Raw genomic sequence first — 27986 nt, 5'->3', positions numbered from 1 at the left:
ATTATAAAAGCATGCCTGTAAGAACAACTGTTTTCGTTTATTTTTATTCTACATGTCACATTTAACACTTATAAAATTATTACATTTAAGAGCTAAATTAAAACATAGGTACAAAAATCTCTCGATCTTTCAATCGAAAATTTACACATCAAACTTTTGTATTAATATTCTTCTATTTTATTTGGATTTTATTCTAAATTTTAATTCACTTAAAATAATTTTATTTAATAAAAAATTATTATTGCATGTAATAGTGATTGAAATCAACCGATAAATGTGCTGCTTATAATCCAACTCAAAATTTTCATACACATCTTTATAAAATTATGCGTTTAAAAATATGAGTTTCTTTAAAATTATGAATTCAAATATTCCAAGTTTTTAATTTCATCCGTAAGTAATCCGTTTCAATAACAAACATATGCAATGTCACAATCTAATTTAAATCTAAAAACAAACATAAAAAAATGTTATAAAATGTAATAAAGTACGAATGAAATTTTAATATCTAAGATTCTACAACGAAACGATAGTTGAATAATTTAAAAGGATGCGCAATATACATTAACAATATAATATATACAACTTTCTAAAATAACTGTGAAAGTAGGTCGCTTATACATATTTCAGTAACAAAATGCATATCGACTATCAACGACCTATCTACAAGTAAATACTTAAAAAAGCGCTACAAATTATCCCACGTTAATAATAAACGATTAATTAAGAATCGATTATACTAACGTCGGTTAGACCTATCAATAATCAACTACTTTGTTATAGCAAATATCTCAAGTCAATAAAACTATAAAAGTTACCTGATTTTGTTGCTAAGTCATAAATAATTTAACAAATGATAGGTCCATCAAAATCTAAAAAATCTATAAAAATTAATATGTGAAGATTAATATATCATCGTTAATAATCGACATACATAATTGTGTCGCTTAGAAGTAAAGTATTACAAGTTCATCACGCCGTTCTTCGTCATTTTGAGAAAAATCGAAAATTATCATTTTAAACAAATTCGCGATTTTATTAAAAAATGCTAATATAAAAATATCAAGTAGACGTAATTTATTATTAAATATTATTGCTTTTAATGAATAATACAAAAATCAGAGAATATCAACAAATTTTTGTTTACCTTGTCATTTGTCTGTGCGATAATACCGTTGAATTTTTTATTAAACTAGCTTTTACATCTGAGCGACTCAATTATCTTCGGTGTGTTCAATTAAATTAATCAACAGGCACGCATTGTGTCATTTTATGATAGATTGATAGATTTCACTGCTGCCCATTGCGAGAACACGCGAACTATATCGATTAAGGTTCTCGTGACCTCTGCTGGTCGCGTTGACGCTGGTATTCTTTGATGCAATTTTTGTATGGAACCGAGGGTATCCAGGAACAGCCGCCGGGTACTGCCATGCATACGCCGTATTTCTCTTGGCAATCCTGGGGCCCTGGTGTACTCTCCCACAGGCAACGTTTCCCGCCACTGGATTCTAGCACGGCTCCCTTACGCCTCCAGTGTGTAAACATAATCTGCGATACAAAAACCAGGCCATTCTTTTCGCGTTTCTTCTCGAAATCCTGTATTCTCAGTCACGTAAACTCGCGATTCTCTCGCAGAAGTCGGCTGATCGAACGAATGCGCTTTCGTGCAGCAGCCCGTTGTGCGCGGGTATATTTTTAGGACACTCCATTTTTCGAACGAGAAGCGTTCAGTTGTATAAAATCGGCAGGGATTTATAGCAGAAATGGTTTATTGTTTTAATCTTTACGTGTATTGAGTTTCATGGAATCAATCGAAAAAATATTTTGTATTGCACTTGATTTATAAGTCTCTTCTCAATTTAATTTAATTTATTTATTGAAAAAATATTGGCCTTCAAATCCAAATCCATGTATGTACATAGTAAACGAGTTTGATTATAGTCATAAAAAATATTCCGCAATATATGATAAAAAAACGAACAAATTTCAAAAGCTTATAATAACCATCATTTTTAGCAACAAATTTAAAAATTTTTCTTTACCTCACTGAATATCATGTTGTCATGTTATATTCTTCACAAAAATTGTTATGCAAGTACGCAATTTATTTCAATATTAAGAAATAAATATATAAGATAATAAATAATTGAAAATCATGAATAAAATAATCCAACACTTACGTCACACACGCATCCCTGTTGATAAAGTTGTCGTAATCCCTTACGTTGTCTACTGGTCGTATCAGCCCATCTTATCGAGAGTCCGCACATCGATATAAGTGCTTTTCCCGAGACAACTCTTCCGTTAAGAACGTACGTTTCGCCGACTTTTAGCGTCACGCCGCACATCGAGTCCGAGGACGGAGTTCGTAAAAGATTTTGCATCAGAGCCACGTCGGCCTTTGGGTTGGACTACGGGTGAAAAAGAAGAGATGTAAACTACTGTGATTAAACTACTAGATTACATTTCGAGACAAACGTGACGAACGTTTCTCTGCGCGCATGACGTTTTACCGGCACGTAATACACACCTTGAAGACCCTGTTTATCTTGACCTTGTACGCGATCTCGTAGCCATTTACGGAGAGTACCTTCTTCACCCTCACTACGGCGACTGTGACAAGAGAATGTCATTAATCGTAATTTTTACGAAAGCCGCAAAGTGAATTTCATTGTTATTTAATGCGAAACAATCCTATATTTTACAGAAAAACTGTGTGTGTGATTGACACATTAGAGATATTGGTATATAAAATATCTTTATCGTGAAGAGCACTTACGATTATCATACTTTGTGGTATTAGATATATAAAATTTTTCCATTAAAATGTTATATCGAAAGAGATATTAATATATTAGTTACAGATAATATATCTTTAATGTAAAATAAGAGCATAATTTATACGTTTTGTATTACAATCATTATAATATCAAAAAATGTTATTTGAAATTATTGACTATAAATTTATTATCGTACCAAAGTCTGATTCACAAAATTTGGTTTGAGGATGAGCTTGCGCACAGCTGCACGCTGCAACCTTCTGCACCGGTGCCAGCAGCACGGTTAGCAGCAGGAAGTGCGTCCATAGAAGTAATCGCCACATCTGATAAAAATAAAATAATTGGATGCATTATTCGTAACAAGCCAGATATCCATCTATCAAGGACGATCGTATTTTTATCGCCAAAGTACTTTCTTGTGCGTAAAATTTGGACAAGTACATTCCAACACGTACCTAATACGTGATTTAGACGTTGATATCAAGGTGACGCAACGTAATTTAATCACCGTGAGATAAAACGCGACGCAATAAACCGCTATGTACGCGGAAAATCCGTTTATCCGCGAAATCCAGTTACAGACATTTAAGTTATTCAGGCAACTCGTTACTTGTCATATATGCGATGAGAGGCGCCTGACGCTTGACAATTTGAGATTGTAAAATTCACCTTGAAATGAATTTCGAAAGGAGAAGTTGGAAGATATAATGTTTCAAACACACAACTGTTATCATATAGTTTATATAATTGATATTATATAAAATTGATTATCATTATTTGATTTAAGTGCCATGCCAATCGTGTGGTATTTAATAATTGATTCTCTATCCCACATTTTCAACGTATAATTGTCAATGTTTGATCAAATAAATGACGGTGAAAATAACTAATAACTAATTACATTTACATCCATGTGAGCACAATCGGAGATTGCGGCGTACTATAATTAAATTTCAGATTGGTCGTAAACAATATTATATACCGTCTATATTTCAATATAATGTTATGTAACGAATATTACATATTCTTGCATAAATACTCTACTATCGATTGTTGCAATATTATCGTGCTTGGTGCCTGCTAGAATCCGATAAAGAATCTACGGTATTTACAAAGTATAAGAAAAGATGACATAGAGAGTCTTCTTTAGTAAAGGATGGAAAACTCACTCAAGGAAGCGCGTTAATCCGACCTAGTTTATCGTCGCCAGCTGAACGTGATCTAAACATAGATGTAAAACAGTAATCAAAGTTGAACGCGATCTAGAAACACTTTACGCGGTCAAAAATGTCTCATTGATGCGTTTTATCTTGATAAAAATAAAAATCAATTTAGATTGTGAATGATTTGTGTTAAATATTAGTTTAACATTTTTCAGATATCTACGTTATATTTAATAATATCATATTTTTTGATAAAATATTAACAAATTAATTAGATTGATTTATTTTAATAAATTAGCGACTTATATCAAGAAATGTAAAATATTCGCAATATTCTGTATATTAAAAAAATTCAATATAAAAAACATATAGAGAATATTAAAAATATCTTTTTTTATTTTCCATTTCTCTTGTTATAAAAAATTCTCAAAGAGAAGCAACTCTCCAAAATGGAATAACACGACGATGATAATACTTGTCTGACAGATATACGCAAAGTATGTATACTAAAACTTTTTTATGTGAGGTGCAAAACAGTGGTCAGACTTTCGATAGACGTAATGATATTCCGATATTGCCTTCAGATACTTCTTGATTCCGAGATTCACCATGAATATCGAAACGCACGAGAAAATCGGTTGGATATACCGCTTTATCGCCGATACGTTATATTTTCAGCTACGCGAGTTACGTTCATGATATCCCAAGTTTTTTGCGCCTACCGGATTTGGATGGAATCTTTCTGCGAATAATTCTTCGTGAAATCCGTCGCGATATATCAAAAGACAAGGCTGTAGTTATTGTTATTATAGACGTAACAATAGGTAATAATATCGACCACAACGATCATTATATTGAGAACTTTAGTACTTAATAGCATCTTTATTGATAATTTTGTTTGCCCGTGTTACCAAGATTATTGAAAATAACTATTATACACGAACTTTAATTCTCTACGTAAAAAGATGTATAGAAATAAATCTACCGATGCACAAAAATAAAAATAATACAATATACGAATAATATACGAAAATAATACTTAATAAATAAACTAAATAGATAGATAAATCGATAATTTTCATATTGAAAAAAAATTTTTCTCAGCTTGTCAAATATCTATAATCAAGAGAAAAATGTACGACTTTGATATATTTTGTAGGTAGTGCACATAGGTCATCATGTCACAGGTTTCACTCTCGGTAATCATCGCATCACGCGTGTGCGTTTATGTAAATTTATTTTCTTGACTCGTTTTCAATTACAAGGAATAAGATACCAAAGTGGCTTGCTCAGGAAAATTTATCGATCGCGTTTAAACAGCGGGGTCATACTATAGCAAGGTTTATTGATCGCGTTCGAATCCAATCATTTTAAAAGAAAAGAATAAGTTATAAGCAATAAAGCAATGGTAAGATAAGTGCGCAAAAGTAAAACAAAAATGTGATACCGCGATATTTCGCAATGATAAAACTAATAAAACTGATAAAATGATATAACTGATTATGTAATTATTTGTTTAATAGATAGTAAAATCATGAATATATATACAGTAATATAATTAACAATTTATTAAATTAATGTAATAATTTAATTTTGTATTAGAATGATCGTTTAATAAGATTAATTCTTATCTGATAGTTTCATGATGTAATTAAATTTACACCAATTGATAGTTTCTTTAAAGAGTCTAACTAATGTGATTATATAGGTTTCTTTTTACACTGATTTTAATAATATGTACAATATTTGTTTAAATTAAAAACAATGTAACAAATATTTTTCGTATTATTTTCACTATTTTATTTTGAATTAATTAATAATGTCATCTCAGTTAATCAGCTGAAATTCGAGCTCACAAACATGTGTCATCCAATCGTGATTCTGACCAAACTAGTTGCAAGGAGGAAAACGAAACGTGACCTTTGTATTGCAACATTTGCATAAAATTATCAATAGCCTTATAAATCGGTTGCGATTTAGGACGATCTCATTTGAAAGATGCTCATTCATTTATTCAATGCTACTTCTAAGAAAAAATATATACGAGAACACATACTAGTACCATAAAATCTATTATAGTTTTTCTCTAATCAAACGTATTAGTGAAAATCAATGACATCAATGACAAAATCATAACATTGCAATAATCAACTCTTTCCACATTATATTTTAATACGCGGATAATAATTATTTATATCATATGATAGTAATAAAATAAAAGAATCATGAAACAAATTTTTTATTTTTTTTATATATATGTATATATTTCTTTTACAAGGCAATGTCAGCATCAAATGTTAAATCAATCGAAATGTATCGTTAAACTGTTCAGATAATCGAAATTTCACGATGTGTTGACGAACCGATTTATACCGATATGAGACACGTTTGTCGCGTCCACACCCAAATAAATGTTCTCGCGCGACTTCGCCGAATGCGCTTCATGCATCATCATGCAAAACGGATTGATTGAGGGGCTGATGTCACACAGGCAGTCGAGACGCCTGCCATATACGTATATATTCTCGCATTACTTTTATTTCCGTCTGCGACAATAAATACCACGGTGCGTATACGTCTGCCGGTGTTCCACGCCTCGTGACGCATCGCGATGACGATGACACGGTGCCGCGAGATTCGTCACGCGACTCAGGATTCTCCTCACGACCCCGTAAGCGAAACCGCGATGCTGGTGGCGGTGAACATCGTAATCGTACGCGTGATTACACGGCTGTGCGTTTATCCGCGGCTAAAATCCTATGCAGCAAATGGATGCTGAGCGCGACGTGTTTTCTCTTCACGGTTACAGACACGGAGAATTGGATGTTAACATATAAATCGGAGAAAGAGAGTTTTCCAGTAGTTAATTAATTTCTGCTCACACACGTACACACACACACACACACACACACACACACACACACACAATTAGGGTTGTCTTATTTAAAAAGTTGTAATTTGATTAAAGAAAAATTGACATCCTTCTTTGTTTAAAAATTGTCAAATATGAATCTAATGAGGAACGAAAAATAATTTTGCACTCTCCCATAAAAATTATATACAATAACCACTCGAAGTGTAAATTTTGCACTTTCGATATTTTTCTATTCAGACGATTCATTTAAATCAATCATATTATGTATTTCATAATACAATAATTATTGTTTTTCAAACATATAGTAGGTTGAAATGTATATAAGTTAAAATATAATATATAAGTGTATATAATGTTAAAAACTGAGACAGATTTTACAATGTAAATTATGTTCCATAATTCCTGTTCGATGCAAAAAATCTTCAGACTATAAATAAGTAAGCAAGCCGCACCAATTAACTTTAAACTCTGATTAAAGCGAAAGATTGTTAAATGTAAACGAGTGTCGAGCAATGTATACAACTCATATTTATGGTAATCTAAGTGTGGCTACGTGCAAAAGGAGTTATGAACCGCTATAAACTTTTAACACATCGGATCTCAGGATTTCAAATAAAGTACTTTTCGATAGATAAATATAATTTACGATGATCTACTCTTTGCTTTTATAGTAAATTTAAATTATTATAGTAAATGATTCATGGAAAGCATTAATTTGCGTTGTCGATTTATTTGTTAAAATAAAATAACAAGTGAAGTAGATATACTTGGTCAATAAAACCTTTTTTTTTTTAACAAATAAGTCTTTTAAGCAGTGCATTGTCTTAAAAAAAAAATAACTTAAAACTGCTTTTGTATTTGCCAACTTAGCCTTATAATCTTATCGTTACATCATTATCGCATCGAATATACATAGGTATGTCTAGATTCAGCACCTTGCAGCACGAAAAGCATTGTACTTTACACCTTTCCTCAGCAGAAATTTGTAACGTGATATGCATATTCGCGCGTCGTAAGCGATATAAGCAGCTACAAAATCAGTCACGACGTAAGTATGTATTTCTCAAGTAGCTTCTTTCGCGTCATTCTATGTTTTATTAAATCATATAATTCTGAGAAGAAGAAAATAAATTTGGAAGATTTATTTCACTTTAAAAAATATTTTATAAACATAGAAAAACTTATTCAGAATTAGTATAAAAAAATTCACATACAAAATCTCCGATTTCAACCGACGCATGAAATCGCTAATTAACACAGGGATATGTTTACCCAGACAAGATGTATAGATGTATAACGAAACCTGTTCAATTAACATTTTCCTCGTAAAAAAAAAAAAAAAAAAAAAAAAAAAAATAAAAATATACCAAAGACGTATGATGACAAGTGTGTTCTTTCACAACGCGAGAGTTATTTATCATCATGCGATCCCGAAATTATAGTCGCTAAGCTCATGATTAAGTAAAACACGTTTGTTACTTCTTTCAACGAAGTAACAATATGTATTCCACAGCAGCCCTTCTCACACGATTCTTTGTGTAAACATAATTATAGATCACGAGTTATTAAAATAAAATTACATCCTTTGTCCGTCCTTTTCGACTCGGCGATGATTTACGCGTGTTTTGGCAGAAATCGTAAACGCGTGAGTAACGACGTCATGTTAATGCCGAAATATTTACGATCGAGTGATCGCCGAGGCGATTTCATTATTAAGAAATCACGAAAGACGGCTTTAATGCTGATTGCGCGCGCGCACTAAAATCATCAGACACGCATGATTTTTATTACTTGTCCAAATTATGGGAGCCCATCCCCCCGCGAGAGTAGTATATAAAATTGCGTGGCGAGACGTTCTTTCGGCATCGTTCCCTCGTTCGCGTGTATAAATTCCCGCACGTTTCGGCGAGATTTATGGACAATCTTGAACCAAGTTCGTCGTTGAGTCAAACGTCGGGCGTGGAATTCAGTTGCTGAATGAATCGTCGAAGGAATTCAACCGAGCACGTTTGTGGAATTAAACATACGGATGAAAATATCCCACTTTTCCACGGTAGCCGTATGTCTACGGCTTTGGATCGTGCGCGAACAATGTATGATCGTTTCCTTCTTGATCCCGTCCCTCTCGCGTTTTGGGAGAGCCGTCCATGACGGCCACGGCTCGCCATTGTGACATGGAACAGACACGGGGTCGACCCCGTCGACCGGTAATCCCATCAAATCGAAAAGAATAGCGCCCTTCACCGCCGAAAGTTACGAGCCTCATTGTCGACGCGTGGGCGGGCCCTCGATTAAATTCGCTTGCTCTGTAAACCTAAATTACTACATCGTCGACGCGGTTTGCATTTACATGACGTACTTTGCGCGCATTCAGGGTTTTTTCTTTTTTCCAACTCGGATAAGCCCGACTTGTAATAAACGTCTGGGATTGTAGTTGTCGTAATTACAAGATGCGGAGATTACTCTCCCAGAAATGTCATTGTATTTCGTATTGCAGCATATACTTAATTAAATTATACAAACTACTTTGTCTTTCAAATATAGGATGTTCAACAATTTTGCTTTTAATTTTACTTGTAAATTTGTTGACTATTTTAATATTATTTTTTAATTAATATTTATTTGTAAACAATTAAGAATAAAAAGTCAACAAAGTTTCCAGAATGTAATCAAATAATAAAAGATTTATTTCAATCCATGCAAATTTTTCCATTCAATTTTTCAGAAATTTATTTATTTATTTAAAAGCTTTTTATATATTTGTATACAAAGCATGTAATATTAAAAAGTTGAAGCAAATACATATAATGACCTAGAAATATACGAATATCCAATAAATAAATAAACAAAAGCAATATTTTAATCTTCTATTATTTTTGCTTAATTATGCTAACGATCAGATTATCATTCTGATATGCAAATCTAGAACACGCGAAATCGATGAAGAGCGAAGATTGGAAAGATAAGAAATATTTAGCATACTTCTTACGGAGAATATTGATGTTTTTGAGAATCGCGTCTCAAACGCGATCTCGTGTTTTGCGTGAAACCTATTCTACGATGGCGATCACGGCATCACCGTGCCATATACTTTATTCGACGGACCTTTCCCGTACGCATTTACATACTCATTAATCTCCGCGCTCTTGTATCGCATTAACGTGCCTCTGTATGTACTCGCCACGGTTAAATCTTTCGTAGTGAATTAGCGGCCGACCGCGTCAATCGGCCCGACATCGATTATTCCTTTCGGCGCATCGTTCGCCGCTGCCGGTTTTCATTACTGGTCGCGCGAGCGCGTGTATTTATTTATATGCATGGAAATCGACCTGACCAACTTTCGAACTTTCAGCGATGTGTCGTAAGCAGCCTCCCTGGATCGGCTGAAATAAACCCGTTGTCCGAATGGTCAAGAATATCTTATATCGGACTTGCAATATAGATTATAAATAAAGCGTGTAATAAGATTTTAATAATCGTGTCCAATAATCAATTTGAGATAGTACGGTTTAGTTTGATGCACGTGTTATCACAAGATTATAATCGAGAAGGAGAATGAGGTAATGAGGAAAGTAGAAGGTATTTATTCGTTGAAATTAAAGATACACGAGATTATATATACAAAAGAAAAAAAAAAGATATTTAAATAGCAATAATCTTGATTACAAAATGATATAGTAGTAGATGTAATTAAAGAGAGAATGCGCGACGACTTTTCTGTTTCTCCCTATCTACTACTATTATTAATAGATAATAATATGGTTATACGTTGCGTTAATATTGGTATTCCTCGACCACATTGAATTATTCATACATGTGACTAGAGCCGAAGTGCAATCCGCGTCGCGATATACGCTCGGCAGAGATTCATGAAACACAATAATCCCATCGTGCACCTAACGAGAGCACGCGAATCATGGCAATTATGTTGTCGGTAATTATCATCCTGCAGACTAAATACCGCACAGAGGCTCTCAAGTGTAATCTTTGTCTATGTTGCTGTATCACCATTCAAATGAGCCATCGTTACATAGTTAATCAAAGTGCCAGTATCATTGCACATGGCCCGAATGGTTCTCAAAAACATTTCTTCGAACACGTATATAATGATATATGTATATATGTATATATGAATATAAACAGATGTTAAACTTTTTCTCGCAGCAATTTTAAGACTTTTTATTACCGTCAATCTTTTCTACTTCTAATTAAAATATTTAACAAGTCTCCCTTAAATGCCAAGCATATTGCTTTTAGCACCCAATGACATTTAAAAAAGTAAGAAATTGAAACTGCTTTAACAAAATACATTTTTATTGAAACTAATATATTAGGAATGAATCGATTGGAGAATAGAATCTGATAAAAAAGGCAATAATTGAAGTGAAGAGATAAATCGATATAGAGTCTTCAGTATCAATGATATCATATTTCTTGAATGAAACTGCAAAAGACGTGAAATCACACTAGACAACGCGCCGCACCAGACCTCAGACTTGAACGATCATTGTGAAATTGTAACTATGACATCAGACGATAAGACGTGCAAGTCGCGAATTGTGAGAGCGGTGCCGCATTGTTACGTAACGGAAAATACATTGAATGTAGCTATAGACAGGCGAGAATATATCGACTCCAAGATGTTATCGTTATCGCATATTGCCGTCAGTAATTGTTCGAGATAATTTGCAATTCGACACAGATAATCAATTTTGCAAAATCAATCTTTCTATTTGATAATTTATAGTCACGATTACTTCCAAAATAAAGTCTTATTACGTAAATAAACAATTTATATATGTGTGTGTGTGTGTGTGTGTGATGCAATGCATAAAAATTGCAATGAAAAGCATTGAGCACTTTTTATAAATTACAGTTTTTATGAATTTAAAATCTCAATTTAACGCTCATTAAAAGACACAGGATAATTTTTATAGTAACTGATTAGGAATATTACAATACATTTAATGCGACTGAATACCAATATATTGAAATATATTTATAAAATAATTGTGTATATAAAGATCACATTTTTATTGCTTTTTAATTTTTATAAAAGCTATGACAAAAATTCGAGATTATTATTGTTATAAGTTTAACGAAAAATTTGAAACGCTTAAAAATTTTGATATTATGAGAACATGTGGAACTCTGTTCGATATAGATGTATGTAAAAAAGGTATCGACGCCAATGTAATAAGCAGATGCGTATTAATTATATATTTGATTAATCAAATGCATCGAGTTCCTATATCATTATAAGTAATGGTTAGTGTTATATTCAGAAAATTAATTAGAATATTAAAATATATATCATATAAAATGAAGATATAAGTGTATATTCGCTTTTCCTTAACCAGATGGCACCTCAAAAAATGTGTACGCGTCTGGAATGTAAATTTAATAGGTATTTATCTATGTCTTATTTTTTATGCAGAATGTCGTTACGATATAAATATACATAAAATTAATATAACCGATCGATCGTAGAAGCTGCTTTAGCAAGTTTAAGAGAAAATACATCTAACTTCAGATTATCTTCATTGAATAAGTGGATGGCGTATAAAGTAGCGGAAAAGTATCTTTTACTCCTTAATGGACCATCGTATCCAGACTCATCACAGTAATGTCACGCACGTTGAATGTAGTTGAATGCAATCCGATACATTCGCTTATACACTTTATAGTCCATTACAGCTGGGGATTAATCAGGATAGGTACGCGGTAGCGTTAATTAAAATCACTCTCGCTAACGGATCGGATAACTCGAAATTAAAATGGATGAAGTCACACGCGAAATTAGCGTTATTCGTTCTTTAATATCTAGTATCAACTATTACTTTAAATAGATAAATAGGTAAAAAGATAAAGAAAGGAGATTTGCTCGACACACACACACATAATTCAATAGATTTAGAACAAAATAATCATGACGGACAAAGTAAGTAATGATATATTTTTTTAATTGCAAAAAATTATAATTAATTCAAAAAGCAGACAAAATATAAAAATGTACAAATATTACGTAAACATTTAACAGATATTTGTAAAATGCCACTTTATTTCGCACAACACGATTCGAAACGCACTGCCGATCATACACTTGGACAACGCTTTAGATACGAGAGAACTTTTCTCCGAGACCTACTTACGACGGCGTATGAGACATACCGCATACTTTCATTTGTCATTTAACGTCGAGAGTCGAGACACTAACCTCGAGAAATGCCCAGGACGTGAAGTAACACGCACACGGTGCGACGTGCTCGCGGTTAATTTTCGCCCGGCGAAACGCACTCTACGCAGGTGGAAGTTCCTAAGACGCGCGTCAAAGCAAGACTGCCCCAGTTCCAACGTAATACCGCTATTATATTCCGCGGTCGCCCAGCATCCGTACATGCGTGCACGCGTGAACAGAGCCTCTGAGCTCATATGCCATTTGCGTGCAGCGTGATGCCGGTGCATTGGCGATTCTCGGCACGGCGCGTATGCTCCGAAAAAGGAACAGGAAGACTGGCGGATCGGAGCAAGCCGTAGACGCAAGACGCATCCCGGTTCTCGATTAATCATGTGACTTTCGGACGTTGCGTCATGCATCTCGTCCGTTATGGTCCGAAATGAATCGCGAGGAAACAACGACCGCATTTTTTAATTTTTTTATTATTATTATTATTTTTTTTTTTATATAAAAGTAGCTTGCCGAGAAATTGATCTCGAGCGTATTGAAAGAACATGTGATGATTACGAGGACTCAAATAATCTTACGCGTATTTTGATGAGATGATGGTCCATAATTTAAAATGTCTTATCCGATTTAGTGTTGAAATGATTGATACGCGATAAAATGTACATGATATTGCGTGCGAATTAATCTGATGTATCTTCGTATCTATAAAAAAATATAAATGGACGGAATTACAATTTTTGGATAATTTATCGCCTGATGAAATCAATTATCGCATTCCAAATGTATCAGATAAATGGTTATCTCGCATTTCACAGGTCGAAACGGGTCAGTTAGCGCTTGGACGATCAGTCAACAATCATGCTATAAAAATAATATACGAGTGGATGTGTGTGTATATGTGTATGTGTGTGTGTGTGTGTGTGTTTGCCCAAAAATATAAAATGCAAATAAAAATTATTAGGGAAAATCTACCTAAAGAAAATGTGACTCTCATGAAAAACAAATTAACTTCCGAGAATAAAAGAAATCCTCAACGGGCACGTTTCTGCAACTTTATTCTTCTTATATTATTATATGTACCGTATAATTGAGTCTCTCTTCTTCAATGTTTGTGGAGAAGTATATACAACTTAAATGATAAGTAAATAATGTTCTGAAATTGCTATACTTTTTTTATTTGCTGCACAGCTTGTTTTTTTTTAATTAATTGTATGTAAATTTTATTTGAGGATTTAAATTGGGTTGCTAATTTAAAGACAAAGATTAAAAAGAATTTTAAAATAGGACAAGTTCTTTAAAATCTTAACATAAGCTTTAATTAAATGAAAAAAGTATAAATACTATTCGCGTTACAATATATATATATATAAAACATTAAATTACAGTTTAATGTTTTAAATATCTTATTCTTTCTGTTTAAAAAAAATATACATAATTTAGATATAATTTATATTAAGACAGTGCATTAATAACGGTTATTGTTGGTTTGAAATTATATTTGTCTTTTCTCGAGATAAATTTGCACGAAACAAGTCGCAAATGCAGACTATGCGGATGGCTCGATTAATCATAAATTTGGACATTACGTCATGCAATTCATCGTCATGCTCGGAAGCGCATCAGATAAGCTAGCGGTTACGTTACGCGTTGTATGCGTTGCGTGTGTGTGAGAGAGATTAAATCGGCACACCGAGAAATATTTTATATATCTAATTATGTATACACAATTACACACCCAATATCAATACAGAAAAAATTTTATAACAATACAATTTTGATATCTCGCGAGGAAAGATCACGATACGATTTAAAGTAGCTGAAGAGAGAAACTAAAAGATATAGAATACGCATATAAATTAATACATTTTGACAATAAAATACTTTTAGTTTCAATTAAAAATAAAATATGATCATAATTAATACTATGTGTTACATTAATGTCATATAAAACATTTTGAATTGATGAATTCAATTATTTATTACTCGTACAGATTAAAATACGCGTTGAAACATTTATATTTATCAAAATTGAAATACATATTCAAATAAAGAAATTAATTTAATTAATCGTGCAGATGATCTGTATATCTGCGAATATATTTCACTATTTGCATTATGATATGAATCATCACGCTGTTATGCTAATACCGATAAATATGATGCAAATTGTGCTCGATGATTATTAATATTATTAAGATATACCGCTTATATCATTGTAATATGTCAATCTTCGTTCTACACTACATTGGCTAAAGTGAAAGTGCAATATAAATTGACGTGAACTTAACACATATAACGCAGATACTCTCCATCTATCAACCTTAAACTTGGCAATGCATTCTACGAGATATATCTATGCGTACAAAAACTTGCTAGTAATCTTGTTACATTATTATAAAAATATGTTTATGTAAATTGACTCTTTTAAACACACGTACATTCGAGATTTCATTGCACCTTCTCGAGCAGTACCGATCTATGTCAGACGTGGGCGGCCGCATCGTTTCGCCGGTCGATTTACGTTTAATGTCAACAAAACTTATTTTTATCGACGACTTCATATCGTTTTCGCTCGCAGTAGCAGTAGTATCTAAGCTTATGCGACTTATGCGACTTCGCGGAAATTATCTCGCTTTGGATATCGATCACTTACGAAGAAAATCTTACCGCATTTTAACGATAAGTGAGAAGAAAATAAGAGCCTTGTTGAGCTCTTAATAAATTATCATATCTGCCGTTTTTATCGCCTTCAAATATTTTTATCGTTAATCATCCTTTACAAATAAAAAGTTGAACGGCAAATGTATAAAGAAATTTATGTACACAATGATTCACACAGAATGAAACATATTCAGATAATATCTCGAACATGTTATTATAAATCCAAACAATTTTTATATAATTGATTTTTAAAATTTATTATAGTCGAAATATATTTTTTCAATTTTGAATTCATAAATGTATAGTTTATATCGCGCGAAGAACTTATATTATTAAGATTTTTTTTTTTAATTTTGTATTTATATGCATCATTATAAATCAAGAAAACTCGACTTATGACTTGTCTCAAACTATTTATTCTATAAGTCTTCCTGTAGAATTCGGATGGAGCAAAACAATAGACACTAATCGGATTGCGGTCGACCAACGCTACTATCTGTCCCAATTGCTAATGAGGACAGTGTTTAAGTACTTTCAAAGTTGCCCGCGTGACACAAGGAACAATACGCAAAGAGCATCGGTTCTGGGACGTTAATCACTTTTATTTTCATTCATTTTTTATGCGCATTTGTTAGCGGGGGAACAATTAAACGTCCGCGTCAATAAATTACGTGAAATTGTAATTTTCACCCGTGCGAAAGGTTACGCGACCGCAACCCGTGTGTGCGAGTTTATTTTTTCTCAACATTTAAATTGTGGTCAGCCACCAAGACGTCAGAGTCAGCCGCTACAACTGCATCGGATGCCCGTAGAAATTCGCCATCCTCCTTTCGTTCCGAGAATGTCGGCATTCTTGTGAAGTAAATCTGGAGCGTGTCGCGATTTGATAAGACAAATACAAAGTCGGCGTAGTGCGCTGAGATATTAATCGTATCACAAAACCATCAAAATATCAACGTTTACGTTTCTCTAAAGTATTCTAATAATTTTATCTTCAAGATTTATTTTGTAATAATATATTTATATTTTAATAATATTGTTAAAGGAATTATCAAAGGATTTTTAAATTTAACAGAATACGAAAAATTAAATATTAACAATTATTTAAATCAAAAAGTGTCTTATTAATACTTTTATTGGATAGATAAACTGAATTATTTTGTTAATGAGTGATCTCGATAGAAAGTATTACAAAACGTTGATATTTTACTTCCATGCAGTAAATAATTTAAAATGTAAATGTAATGTAAATTCCTAGAAATTTGGTATCCCGATACCTCGCGTTGACACGCGCAAAGTTCCTAGTGATATTCGAATGTCGTGAAATATACGCGGAAATATATAAAGTAGTTGACAGCACTAGAATAGACGGCTAGATATTTTTCAGGCACTATAAGAAAAATAAAAATAAGGAGCTTGTCGAAACACAACAGTCAAGTCTCGAGTCACGAAGAGAGTGTCGAAGTATCTATTTATATCGTCAAGAAGAGAAAATAGAACAGTCATCTGTTCTATCGGTGTCTTGTGGAATGTAACGGTAGATAATTAACAATCTCCCCTTTCATATTATATTATATATACCCTATATTTTAGAAACCCGGTTAAGATCAAAGCGAACCAGCCGACAGTATCATTTAGCATAAATGTACAATTTAAAATTTTCTTTTCACTCTTTTAACAAGATAATAACAATTTTGTAAATACAGAAATTTATTAAAAGGTTTAATTAAAGATGTGAATCAGCATTCGCTGGAAATAAACGTCCCTTTTATTATGTCAGTTAGGGTCAAAGAGCGACACGCATGCGAAGTAATTGTGCGAAGAACTCCCAGATGGTTTCTTCTTCATTCAAATGATGCTTGTGATGGGACATAAATCACAACGTCATCACGCGGGTTGATCAATGGTTGCTTCTAAAACCGACCCACACACATCGGTAATTCATAAATCGCGCAAATCAGCATCATGCATCAATTCTAATATAATTTTACGGTTTCGCTTCGCGGAAATAGCGCGAGTATAACCGACAACGGAACGAACGAGGAGATTCAATGAGCGATGACGGCTTCGTCGTATAATTGATATTGATACGATCCGATCAAATGCCGTATCGGGATAAATTCCATCGAGTGTTTTTCGAAACAGAACTATCAGCCACCCACTGAGACTCCATAAATCCGTGGCAATAGCAGATGAGATCATTCTCGCGCACACGACGCGCCATGCATTTTACGTTGCGACCATTTCTAAGTACAAGAACGAGTGGGCGATGGAAAGCAATCCAAAACACCATTGACGCACGTATACTATTTGCGTGACTGATTTCACCAAGGAAACCTAAACACACAATAATTTCAAGCACGAGCTTCTGTCCTGTATACATTCTCGAATTTCTGAGCTTTTAGCTCGATGCAACGCTCAGGTTACTTTTATCTTTCGAATGCGCACTTCTCTCTCCGATGTTACCTCTTAATTTTCAACTATTAAAACCTTGTTTTCAAACTTTAAAGCTGTAAACTGCAAGTTTTTATCTTGAATTTTTAACTTTCAAGGTTTAATTCTTAATTTCTCATCTTAAACTCTCAATCAATTCCGAGCCTCAACTTTCTCGATTCTTGTGGATCTACTGGTTGTATCACATGCTTTCTATTACGCACAGTAAAAGTCTTCATATCAACGCGGAGAGGAAAGGAAGTAAACGAGATATCTCACGATTAACGAATGGCTCCAATTAGCAAAACGCTTTCCCGCATCTTAGAAATTTTCCTCTTCTCTGAAGCGATGTTACTAAAGTGTTTTATGCGCGCTTATCGCGATTCTCGTTCTTCGGTGAATGAGATTGTTGGCCGCTGAGTCATGCGTAGTAAAGCTACGCATTAGTTAGGTCACGAAAGAACGCGGCAGACGTCATTGCCGGCTTTCAAGAACCGCCGACGCGCGGTATCATTTGACACGCGTCGCAAAAAGACACCCTAAAATCGCAAGAAACGAGCGAAGGTCTTCCGCGTACTCGAAATTATCATACGGAATAGTGGCTCGTTCATCTGTGTACATAACGAGATAATGTACGTGTGGTTGTAAATTCTCTCTATCTTCCTTAAAAGCGTACATACACACTTGGATTATAAAAATTATTTTTTCTTTACTTAAAGAATATAATGCGGCTTTAAATATAATTTAATCAGTCTTTTAATTTTTAATCTTTAAAAGAGTGCAATTATAATTTTATGCAATTTCTGTAATGAAATAATATAATACAAGATATTAAATTAAAAGGATCACGGTTAATTCTTATTTTTGTATTCTATTTATAATTTATAAAACAGACGCATCTTCATAAGTTTAACACATGTATAGATTAAACGTAGGTTCAGAAATTATACAAAATTGTACAATTGTGTAATCGTGCAATTTGTCTTGGTATCTTTATAATAGAAGATTTATGATATATTTTAATCATGTCACAGCTAATAAAAGATAAGAATCTTAATACGATAATACAAGTAATTATTTGCTTTACATAACGCATTATTTAATGGATTACTACATCATGTTTTGTAGCGTATGACATACGCTTCAGTATTACGCCTAATATCGGGCCTTGAATCTATATCCAAGTATTTATAGAAACGAAATGCGCAATCATTAATTACGCATATTTAACGTACGGTAAATGGAAATATATTAAGAAGCCGGCGTTTTATTTCATACAGAAGACAAGCCAATGTCATTGCAAGTATACACGGGTATTTCAAAGAGAGAAGAAAGCTTAAGTGCTATTTTGCTTGTCAAACCTCAATCCCCTTTTATTTCTACAGAAAATTATTTCTATAATTATTGAATCAGTAGTTACACCGATTCTTTATACTAATTTAATAAAACTTTTATTCGTTTAATAAGCCATTGATAAATGAGAAGGTTGTGACATTCAAGAGATATCGGCATCACGCAACGCAATCAATCCTTGTCTTTCAGTCATCTTGAAGCTACCGAGTAATAAGTGAAAATGCCAATTAAATTCCGCCGTGAGATAACACGTAATTCACGGAAAGATGATTTCTCGCGTTCGCGTGTAAGGATGAAATCGCGCTCGCGATGCAGATGAGCAGGATTTAGGAATGTCAACTAATACGGAGAGCGTAACTAGACCAGCCGTGTATATTCGCGATGATGTAACGAGAGAAAACGCGAAGAGAGAGACCACACCCCGATGTACGATGCCACGTGTTTCGTAAGCCACAACGACTTTTAGGCAAGGCCACTACGAAGAGAATTACGATGTGTCCTCGGGGTGTTCCATGAATTTTCGCGACACGTACCACACACACCATAGTATATGGTATGTGTAGAATATATATCACGGTATTACACAGACATCCCTCTCGGTGTTCCAATAGAATTGAATTCATACAAAATAATTATCTCTCCAAAATGTATATAAAAATACATACATATGCTTGATTAATTAAATTTTGTATTATATAATTTAAAAAGATCGTAAAATATTATTGTTTGTATGTATTATATTATTTTAAAATGTTAAATTTTAATTTTCCAGATTGTATTGTTGCTGGATAATTTTTAATCTTCGAAATGTATATAAAAGCATATATCTGAAATTAATTAAATTACAATATCTCTGTAGAGTAAATCGTAAATGTTTTAACTTGATTTCCAATATGTAAAATACGTGATTTACAAACTAGGAACTGAGCTTGAAAATATTATGAGATGTCTATTGTTAGCCGATAGCTGTGTCCAGAAATACATATATACGGACAGCCTTAATTCCTAACGGAACGTGTCTGGCGCACATTGTCGTTACCAAGTTCCACAAGGATTAAGTTAATTCCGGACCGATACCCGCAACAGTTCAGTGAATACACAAACTCAATTTGTAGTCACACGAAGTTGTAACGAGATTGTATCGCACTTATATACGGAATTAGAATTTATTAGATTCAGCTGCGTGCAGTTTAGTTACATTCGACCCGTTAACTATATAATGAGGGACTCGATTACAAGAGAATCTTCTCCTATTACTCTCATAGTTGATGTTTGATAATGCTCGAGCGAGATGCCCGGTAGATATTTATTAATATTTTACGAGATCGCACATTGAACTGCACGAAGATTCATCTTACGTACACATGGAAACTGTCCGCACCTTCGGGAATATTAACGGTACTGTAAGCAACAAGACTTGGCTCCATAACTCACGGCTGTAAAAGAATTACACGTGCGTATAATCACGTACATGCCAACAATAATAATAATAATAATACTATAATAAAAATTCATGAACGCGCGTAATTTATTGCCGGATTGTTTGTGTATATATGTGTGAATATCATATATTTATTATTTAATCAGGACATACTACTGTGTGTTTTCTTGGAGGTTTAATGAACGATGCGGCGAATTAATTCAACGCGATCTCAACACATTTATGAGGCTCATGTTAATAGCTATTTAACATCTTGTAATCATTTTTAAGATTTCCTCACACCTTACGACACGATCACTTCGTGTTTACGAGAATTACACGTGATTCCGGCATATTTTATCGTTTCGTAGTAATATGTTCACTGGAAATTCGCTTTTTTCACTTCGCATACTTATTAATATGACCGGTGTTTAAATAGGAAGTCGTGATAGGTCGATAGGTGAAGAAATTGTTTTTGTAGCAAACAGAACTTGTTTACTTGGTTCAATATAGCTTGAATAGAGAAAGATTAATTGTCATAATCAGACATACATTCAGTTTTTATAAATTCTAATAATATCTGTGAAATCATATTAAAGAGTGCTCGCTTTCGTGTCTTGCTATCAAGTTAAGCAACCATTATAAAGTTTAAAAAATTTCATTTTTAAATATAAAATTATAATATAAAAAAATCTTGATAGAAATAATTTGTTCCATTTCTAGGTCGATTATAAAGAGCTTTATTATTGCAAATCTAAACATTTTCTAATTTCTTCACCGTCGTGACAACAGCGGAATAAGTTTAATTACTTTACATAAATATTTTTTATAACGTTATAATAATATTATAATGGTATTATAATGGTATTATAATGATATTATAACGATATTATGATCACGAAACTCGTTGTTATTTACTGTTATCATTATTATTATTACATGTTAGTACGCTAATCCAAAATGCTAGTGTTGTCTAATTTTTAGACGGCTTTAAATATTCAGTTCCTAGTTTCGAACTCGCTTTTGACCTTCGATTTCGACGATTTTCTTCGTCACTGACTCCTCTGTCTACTCATTAGCGAACGCACATTACACGAAGGTTCTTGAACTGTGGTTTTAATTGTTGTGGGAACTATAGTTCTCGGCAATGTTTCCGGGTAAAAAAGCACGGAGGTCACGCAACTTTACGCGACATCGTTTATTCTCACTTCGTTATCGGAGAAGAGATATTAATTCTATGCCCGGAGAGACACGTCAACTGATCGTTATGGGCGCGAACCATTATGGTTGTTTTATTACACGGCGCGTGGGATTCTTCTTCGTGCGATCAATATCTTCGGCATAATGATCGGCGCTTTTATCTCGGTAGGATATCGCTCGCCGGCAAAGTGCAATCTACAATCTCAAAATGTAAATGTTATGAATGGAACAATGAAAATTATCTCACGTGATAAGGAACTCCAGATTGCAAATATCAGTAATTAGTACCGTCTGTACACAATGTCACTTTACATTAGCGATAATTTATTACGCTGATGAAGTAAACCGTATTGAAATTCCAAATAGATATTAAATTAAGACTATCATTATACTGTATTTCAACGAGATGCTGCATTTCAATCTCGTTGCATCTATTATCAGATATTGGATGTAAGCCAGCTTCCGACAAGTGTAATTTGTCAACCTTCATATGCATGTTCGCGTTAAAAAGAGTTCTATTATAACAAGAAGACACTTTGCGCCGCTTGCGGTAGATTCAATAAATGAGAAAAAATAGTATATAAATAGATATTATTCATAATAGAATGTTATTTGATGATTTTAAAGAAAGAAAGAAATTAAGGGAAATTAGCGGAATAAATAACAAAAGCAACCTAACCAACACGTGTGAATAGAATTTTCTTTTATGTAACATAAAATAATAAGAAACAGAATAATAAAAGTCTCCGAGATATCAAGAGACATGAATATAAATATCAAAGGCTATTGAAAATCGATAACGGGAGTCGTTAAAAAAACTAGAGGATAAAAATTATACCGTGTCGACGGTGAAATTTACCTCGAGATATATTTCGCCGTCATTCGCGATTTTGATGACCGCAGTTCTGAAATGATTGCCGAAGTGCATTCCTCGCGATGTTCTCGTATACCTGCGCAATCGCAAAGCGTATCACGGTTATAAATACTCGATTCACGGCTCTAATCTGGGCGGATCACGAGAGAAACCGATCACCTTGTATTCCTCTGTGAATAAGACACGCAAAATGCTATGGTACCTACGGATGCGAACACGCCGAATATGCGTGCGGAATGTGTGTGTGGTGGTCGGCTGGTTGGCGCCACACGAGCCGATTTATATCGGAGTAACGCGTAATAAACGTGATATTATACACGGCGATACGGCTCGCGCCTGATTACGCCTGGTTCTAACGCTCGCTATACAACGAGATGAATTATATCCTTCTCGTGTAATCGCACAATGAGCCGATCGCGAAAATCGACGCTCGTGATTCGACGCGATCTCGTGAATGGAATACAGCAATTATTTAATCCGCATATCGCAGGGTACCACTCTTCTTCGTTGATCGAACAACCTCCGGAGTATTTACGCACGATGTACTTATTGCCTCGTTACACGAAATATGCGAAGGTCGATATGTCAGTGTGTCGTGCTGAGCATCTGAGAATTTATCTCATCGCGTTGCTACGCAAGAAAATTGTCTCGAAAATAATTCAGTCGTGAAAAGAAATAATGTTTTTCGATAAAGTTTAGTAATAAAAAAATAATATTATGTTGTAAGAAAGTTTATTTGTTAAAATTATGAGAGATACAAATATTTTTAAAATATATATATTTAAAAGATATAAATATATTTTATTTCTAACAATTGAAAAAGAATATATATCTCTTTGAGACTGATAAAACTGAAATTGTCTTTGAAGAGATTTTACATAAAACGTGTTCGTGTTTTATCTCTTTTATTGCACTTCGTGCGATACGAAATGCTCGACACGTTATTTTGGATGCTGTACCGGCTAGAACCGTTGCCAGGAAAATAGTCATCTACGACTCACGTGAGAGAATCGATCGTTAACTCGTTGTGAGCAGAGAAGTACATATGTACTTAGGAGTAGGACTAACTCGAGGCGGTCTCGAGAACGTGCGCTCTCATATTTTCCTATGTCCCGTTTATTGAAATTGCTTTCCCAGAAGAGGACTAAACTTAGGCACAAATCGACAGCGTCATCAACAGCACAATTTCATTTCAGCTTATCACATAGGTTAAGCGGAATAATTGCATGGAGTAAGACACAGTAATTTCTGCGACTCAAAACGCGTGATTATTACATGCATGATGATTTAAATCTATAGATGAAAGATTTAATGTACATAATGTCCGTGATAATCATTGATGATCATTCATCAATGTAAGAGGTTGTTTTATTTCACGCGAAAGGAAAATTTTATAATGATGCATCGTGCACATGTTCTCTTTAATGTCTTTTATCATTTTACATGCTGATTGATGAATATTTAAATATTTTCTAATAATATAAATTGCTAGAAAACAATCCTCACGATATTCATTAGCATCGAGAGAATCATAAGTGCACGTTTATAAAACGTTGTATCATCACTCACACGATGGATATATGTTGCAAATTGTGATTGCTGATGACGTCATTATTTATGGATCTCGCGTAGAGATACGGCGGAGATCGCGGATCGCGGGTTAATCTTAAATTAAACAACGAAGATTTTATTTTGGAAAAGCATCGTTCCATGCTGCCTGAAATATTTTTCTCCTACACTACGTTCCTTTAGACACATATACGCGTACATACATGCACCAAAATTAAAATTAGATAACTGCATTTAACATTTTCAAAGTTATTTTTCGACTTTATCGACATTAACATTTCACAAATACAAGTGAATACAATATATTTGTCGATTACAGTTTTAAAATTCTTTCAATATCTTTTGTGCTAAAAATATTTTTTTGAATATCCGTTCTCATGGAAATTGAAAAATCGCTATATTTTATATTTTATATGTGGAATTCAAAGTATTATTTTGTACGAAAATCTCGGTTTAATCCTTTATAGATCGACATTTATAAATTCGACTTGTTTGGCCATGCACATTCAGAAGTTCTATTTATTCAACCTGGTCGAGTGCCGTGTTTTACCTCCGATAATCATTTAATCCGTACAGCCTGTTTGATTTTATAATTTGTACGATTTACATTTCATCTCGCGTTAATTAAATTTTGGACAAAATTAATATTTTTAAAAAATTTTGTTAAAGTATTTCCGAAAACTTTTATTTATATCAAAAAATACTATTATTTGTTGAAAACATTTTTAATGCCAATGTCACCGTTGAAATAATTAGCCGCGAAAAAATATATTTCTTTAAATAAAAGGATCGCGCTCTAATTATACTTTTCTTTTATCTATACATGTATATTTTTTCTTTAAAATATATTGAAATAAAGTCACACGTATTTTTAAAGCAACATTTTTGACTTTTTAATAGTTTTGTTTTTCATCAGATATTTGAATTTTCACGAATATTCATTTAAAGAAAGACACATAAATTTCAAGCTCATATCTCTCAATTCTATAACCTGATTATACGGATTTCATTTTGCACAAATTGAAGTCAAAGCGAATAGAGAGCCTTGCTTTTATTCACAATGAATTCATCCGGAAGTTATAACGGAAACTGCATCGCAAACGTATTTGCGATGGAAATCTGACAATGCAGTGCACAGTTTACCTTTCTCCCCGGTTGACCTCTTCTTGATCCTTTCGCCCGTACTGACTTTCCGTTTTACCTCTTCCGCCTTTCCCCACAGTCTCCTCTCCGCTTTCAAGATCTCTCACAGTTCAACGAGCGTAATAATTCCGAATCGAATAAGTCGCGAAATCGATCGATATTAGAAAACGAGATGCACTCGCGTTTTTCCGCGGAGAATCGATCCCGAGGAGTCGGTCGTTTTCTCACCCGCACGATAAGAAGTTATCCTGATCACGAGAGATGACATTTGTCAAAAAGATAGAAAAAGAAGACGCGCCATAGGGAGAGAGAGAGAGAGAGAGAGAGAGAGAGAGAGAGAGAGAGAAAGAGAGAGAGAGCGCGAAAAGAGATTCTCTTTATTCTTCTTCTCTTACGCGTTATACTGCCTCGCGAGCCGCCAGCACGCACACTCACACGTACGCACGCACGCACGTCCGTTCGCACGCACGAACGACCGACCGATCGCGCGCGAGCTTCGAAAAGCAATGCAAGCGCGAGCGACACGCCGGGCTCTCGTTCCTTCCTACGTTCTTTACTCGCACACGTCGTTCCCGGCTCGTGCTCTCTGCCTGTCCCTCCCTCCCCGTTGCTTTCTCTGTCCGTCCACCTCGTAGTCGCTCTTTCGCTCTCTTTCCCTCTCCACTGAGTGTACTCACCACTCTCGTTCACCATCGTTCATTCTCTTTCTCACCGCCTCTCTTCTTCTCTCTTGATCTCTGATGCTTGTATATTCTCTATCCTTGTCATTTCTTCTCTCGGTTACATCAACGATATACAACTATCCTCGTTCAATATTCTTTTCGATCATCTCCTCGTTCGCATTCACTCCATCCCTCTTCCCGGTTACAAATCTTCCGACCTTCTTGCTCCCCGTCTTTCTGAAATGTTCACCATCTCTTTCGAGTCGTCCTCGTCTTCCAATCGATGTTCGCTCCAATTCAATTTAATTCGTTTAGCTCTTATTTAAATAGTATACAAAAGAATATGTGGCATGATTCGATGTTTTTCCTGGAAATTGGTTTATTAGAAATAATATTTTTAGAGGGATTTCAATATACTTTCTTTTAATTATACATGTATGGTTTAGCGAATGTTCTCCTTTTTCTGTAAGTTGTTTCAATTCATGATACTTAACTTCATTCTCTTGAATATACGTGTTTTACAGGTGTGTTATAACTTGATAAAGACTTGACCGCCTCTTTTACATGGCTGTATTCATAACATATTCATACATATTCATACATGTCTCTCTGTCTTTCTTTCAAAGACGAGCTCAACAATATAATTAATGAAGGTCGTCTTACTTTTAAAGATGGTCTTAAATCATTTCCAATTTCATGAACGAACTCTTGCTTAATCAAGCCTTTGGCGCTTAAAATCTGTTATTCTTAAAGGATGTCATTATGAAGCAATCTATCTGCCTCATTTTAAGAATTGAAAAAAAAAGTTTAAGAGATGATACCTTGAAGGCCACCTTGAAATTCCACTACAATTATCAGCCCGTTTCAAGACTACTTTATATCTAAGCTTGCTCCGAGTCTCGACTATAGATACCATCTATACTCTCCACTCTTCTATTGCTGTTTCTCTCTCTCTCTCTCTCTCTCTCTCTCTCTCTCTCTCTCTCTCTCTCTCTCTCTCTCTCTCCCTCTCCGGCTTTCGCCCTCTCGTTCTCCGTCATCACATAGTGAGAACTTTACCTACCGCACTCTACATCCGTTGCCTAGAGTCATGTCTGACGACTTCGAGATCTCTTCGCTATCTCTTCGCCGTAACAGTCGCCACCCTCGATCAAACATCTTCCCGTTTTGCCTCGCCATCTCGTTGCGTTTATTCTTCCCTTCTTGTTCTTTTTCTTCATTTATTATTATTTCCGAGATCGAGACATTCGCATATTCCTCGCCATTGCGATTGAATCTTATTTTTCTATGCAAATTATCACAACTAAAAAGAAAGATCTTTTTTTATCGATACAAATTTGATATATATAAATTTCCTAACGACACTCTCTAATCTCGATACATCGCGATTAAGATAACATGTTTAAATAATAATATTAGTACTTTTATAATATTTTCCAAATTGTTATTTTTATTATAATAAATTTTTTCCGATTTATTTTTCACAATCGCGCAGCTGTTCATCGTTTCTTTGCAAACGCGAGTGCCAGATACGCATTTTCAGCGATGCTTAAAAAGCACTTCTCCACACCCATGTGCCGGCAGCGCGAATATACGCGCGTTCGCACGAGCAGATTGAGCGCTCTTTCGCGGCGTACAATAATCGCGGGTATCATCGGAGATT

At 34.1% G+C, this 27986-nt stretch overlaps 2 protein-coding genes across 3 annotated transcripts in view; one reads left to right on the top strand and one right to left on the bottom strand.

Annotated features, from left to right (window-relative positions):
* Syn (synapsin) overlaps nucleotides 1-27986 on the top strand; it is a gene marked incomplete at its 5' end in the record, with an annotated part of 44302 nt that overhangs the window by 4244 nt on the left and 12072 nt on the right. The window lies entirely within an intron of this gene.
* Timp (Tissue inhibitor of metalloproteases) lies at nucleotides 19-26167 on the bottom strand. Of its 2 annotated transcripts, none has more exons than XM_072904964.1 (5): nucleotides 25662-26167; nucleotides 2980-3106; nucleotides 2534-2616; nucleotides 2184-2414; nucleotides 19-1551 (listed from the first exon to the last, which is right to left on the bottom strand). In XM_072904964.1, the coding sequence occupies exons 2-5, from the start codon at nucleotides 3104-3106 to the stop codon at nucleotides 1330-1332; spliced, it is 663 nt and encodes a 220-aa protein (XP_072761065.1). In that variant the 5' UTR covers nucleotides 25662-26167; the 3' UTR covers nucleotides 19-1329. The 2 variants fall into 2 exon arrangements, with proteins under 2 accessions (XP_072761065.1, XP_072761066.1); XM_072904965.1 differs by lacking the exon at nucleotides 25662-26167 and adding an exon at nucleotides 13039-13276.

Source organism: Anoplolepis gracilipes, chromosome 13 (assembly GCF_047496725.1).
Source record: "Anoplolepis gracilipes chromosome 13, ASM4749672v1, whole genome shotgun sequence".
Taxonomy (NCBI): Eukaryota; Metazoa; Arthropoda; class Insecta; order Hymenoptera; family Formicidae; genus Anoplolepis; species Anoplolepis gracilipes.
This window is presented reverse-complemented; position numbering and strand designations above follow the sequence as displayed.

Excerpts from the sequence above, each read along its gene's own strand:
- Timp (XM_072904964.1), bottom strand. The coding sequence starts at position 3,106 with ATGTGGCGATTACTTCTATGGACGCACTTCCTGCTGCTAACCGTGCTG. Across the intron at positions 2,617-2,979 it reads ATTTTGTGAATCAGACTTTG|TCGCCGTAGTGAGGGTGAAG; the intron begins GTACGATAATAA and ends CTCTTGTCACAG. Across the intron at positions 2,415-2,533 it reads AGATAAACAGGGTCTTCAAG|TCCAACCCAAAGGCCGACGT; the intron begins GTGTGTATTACG and ends TTTCACCCGTAG.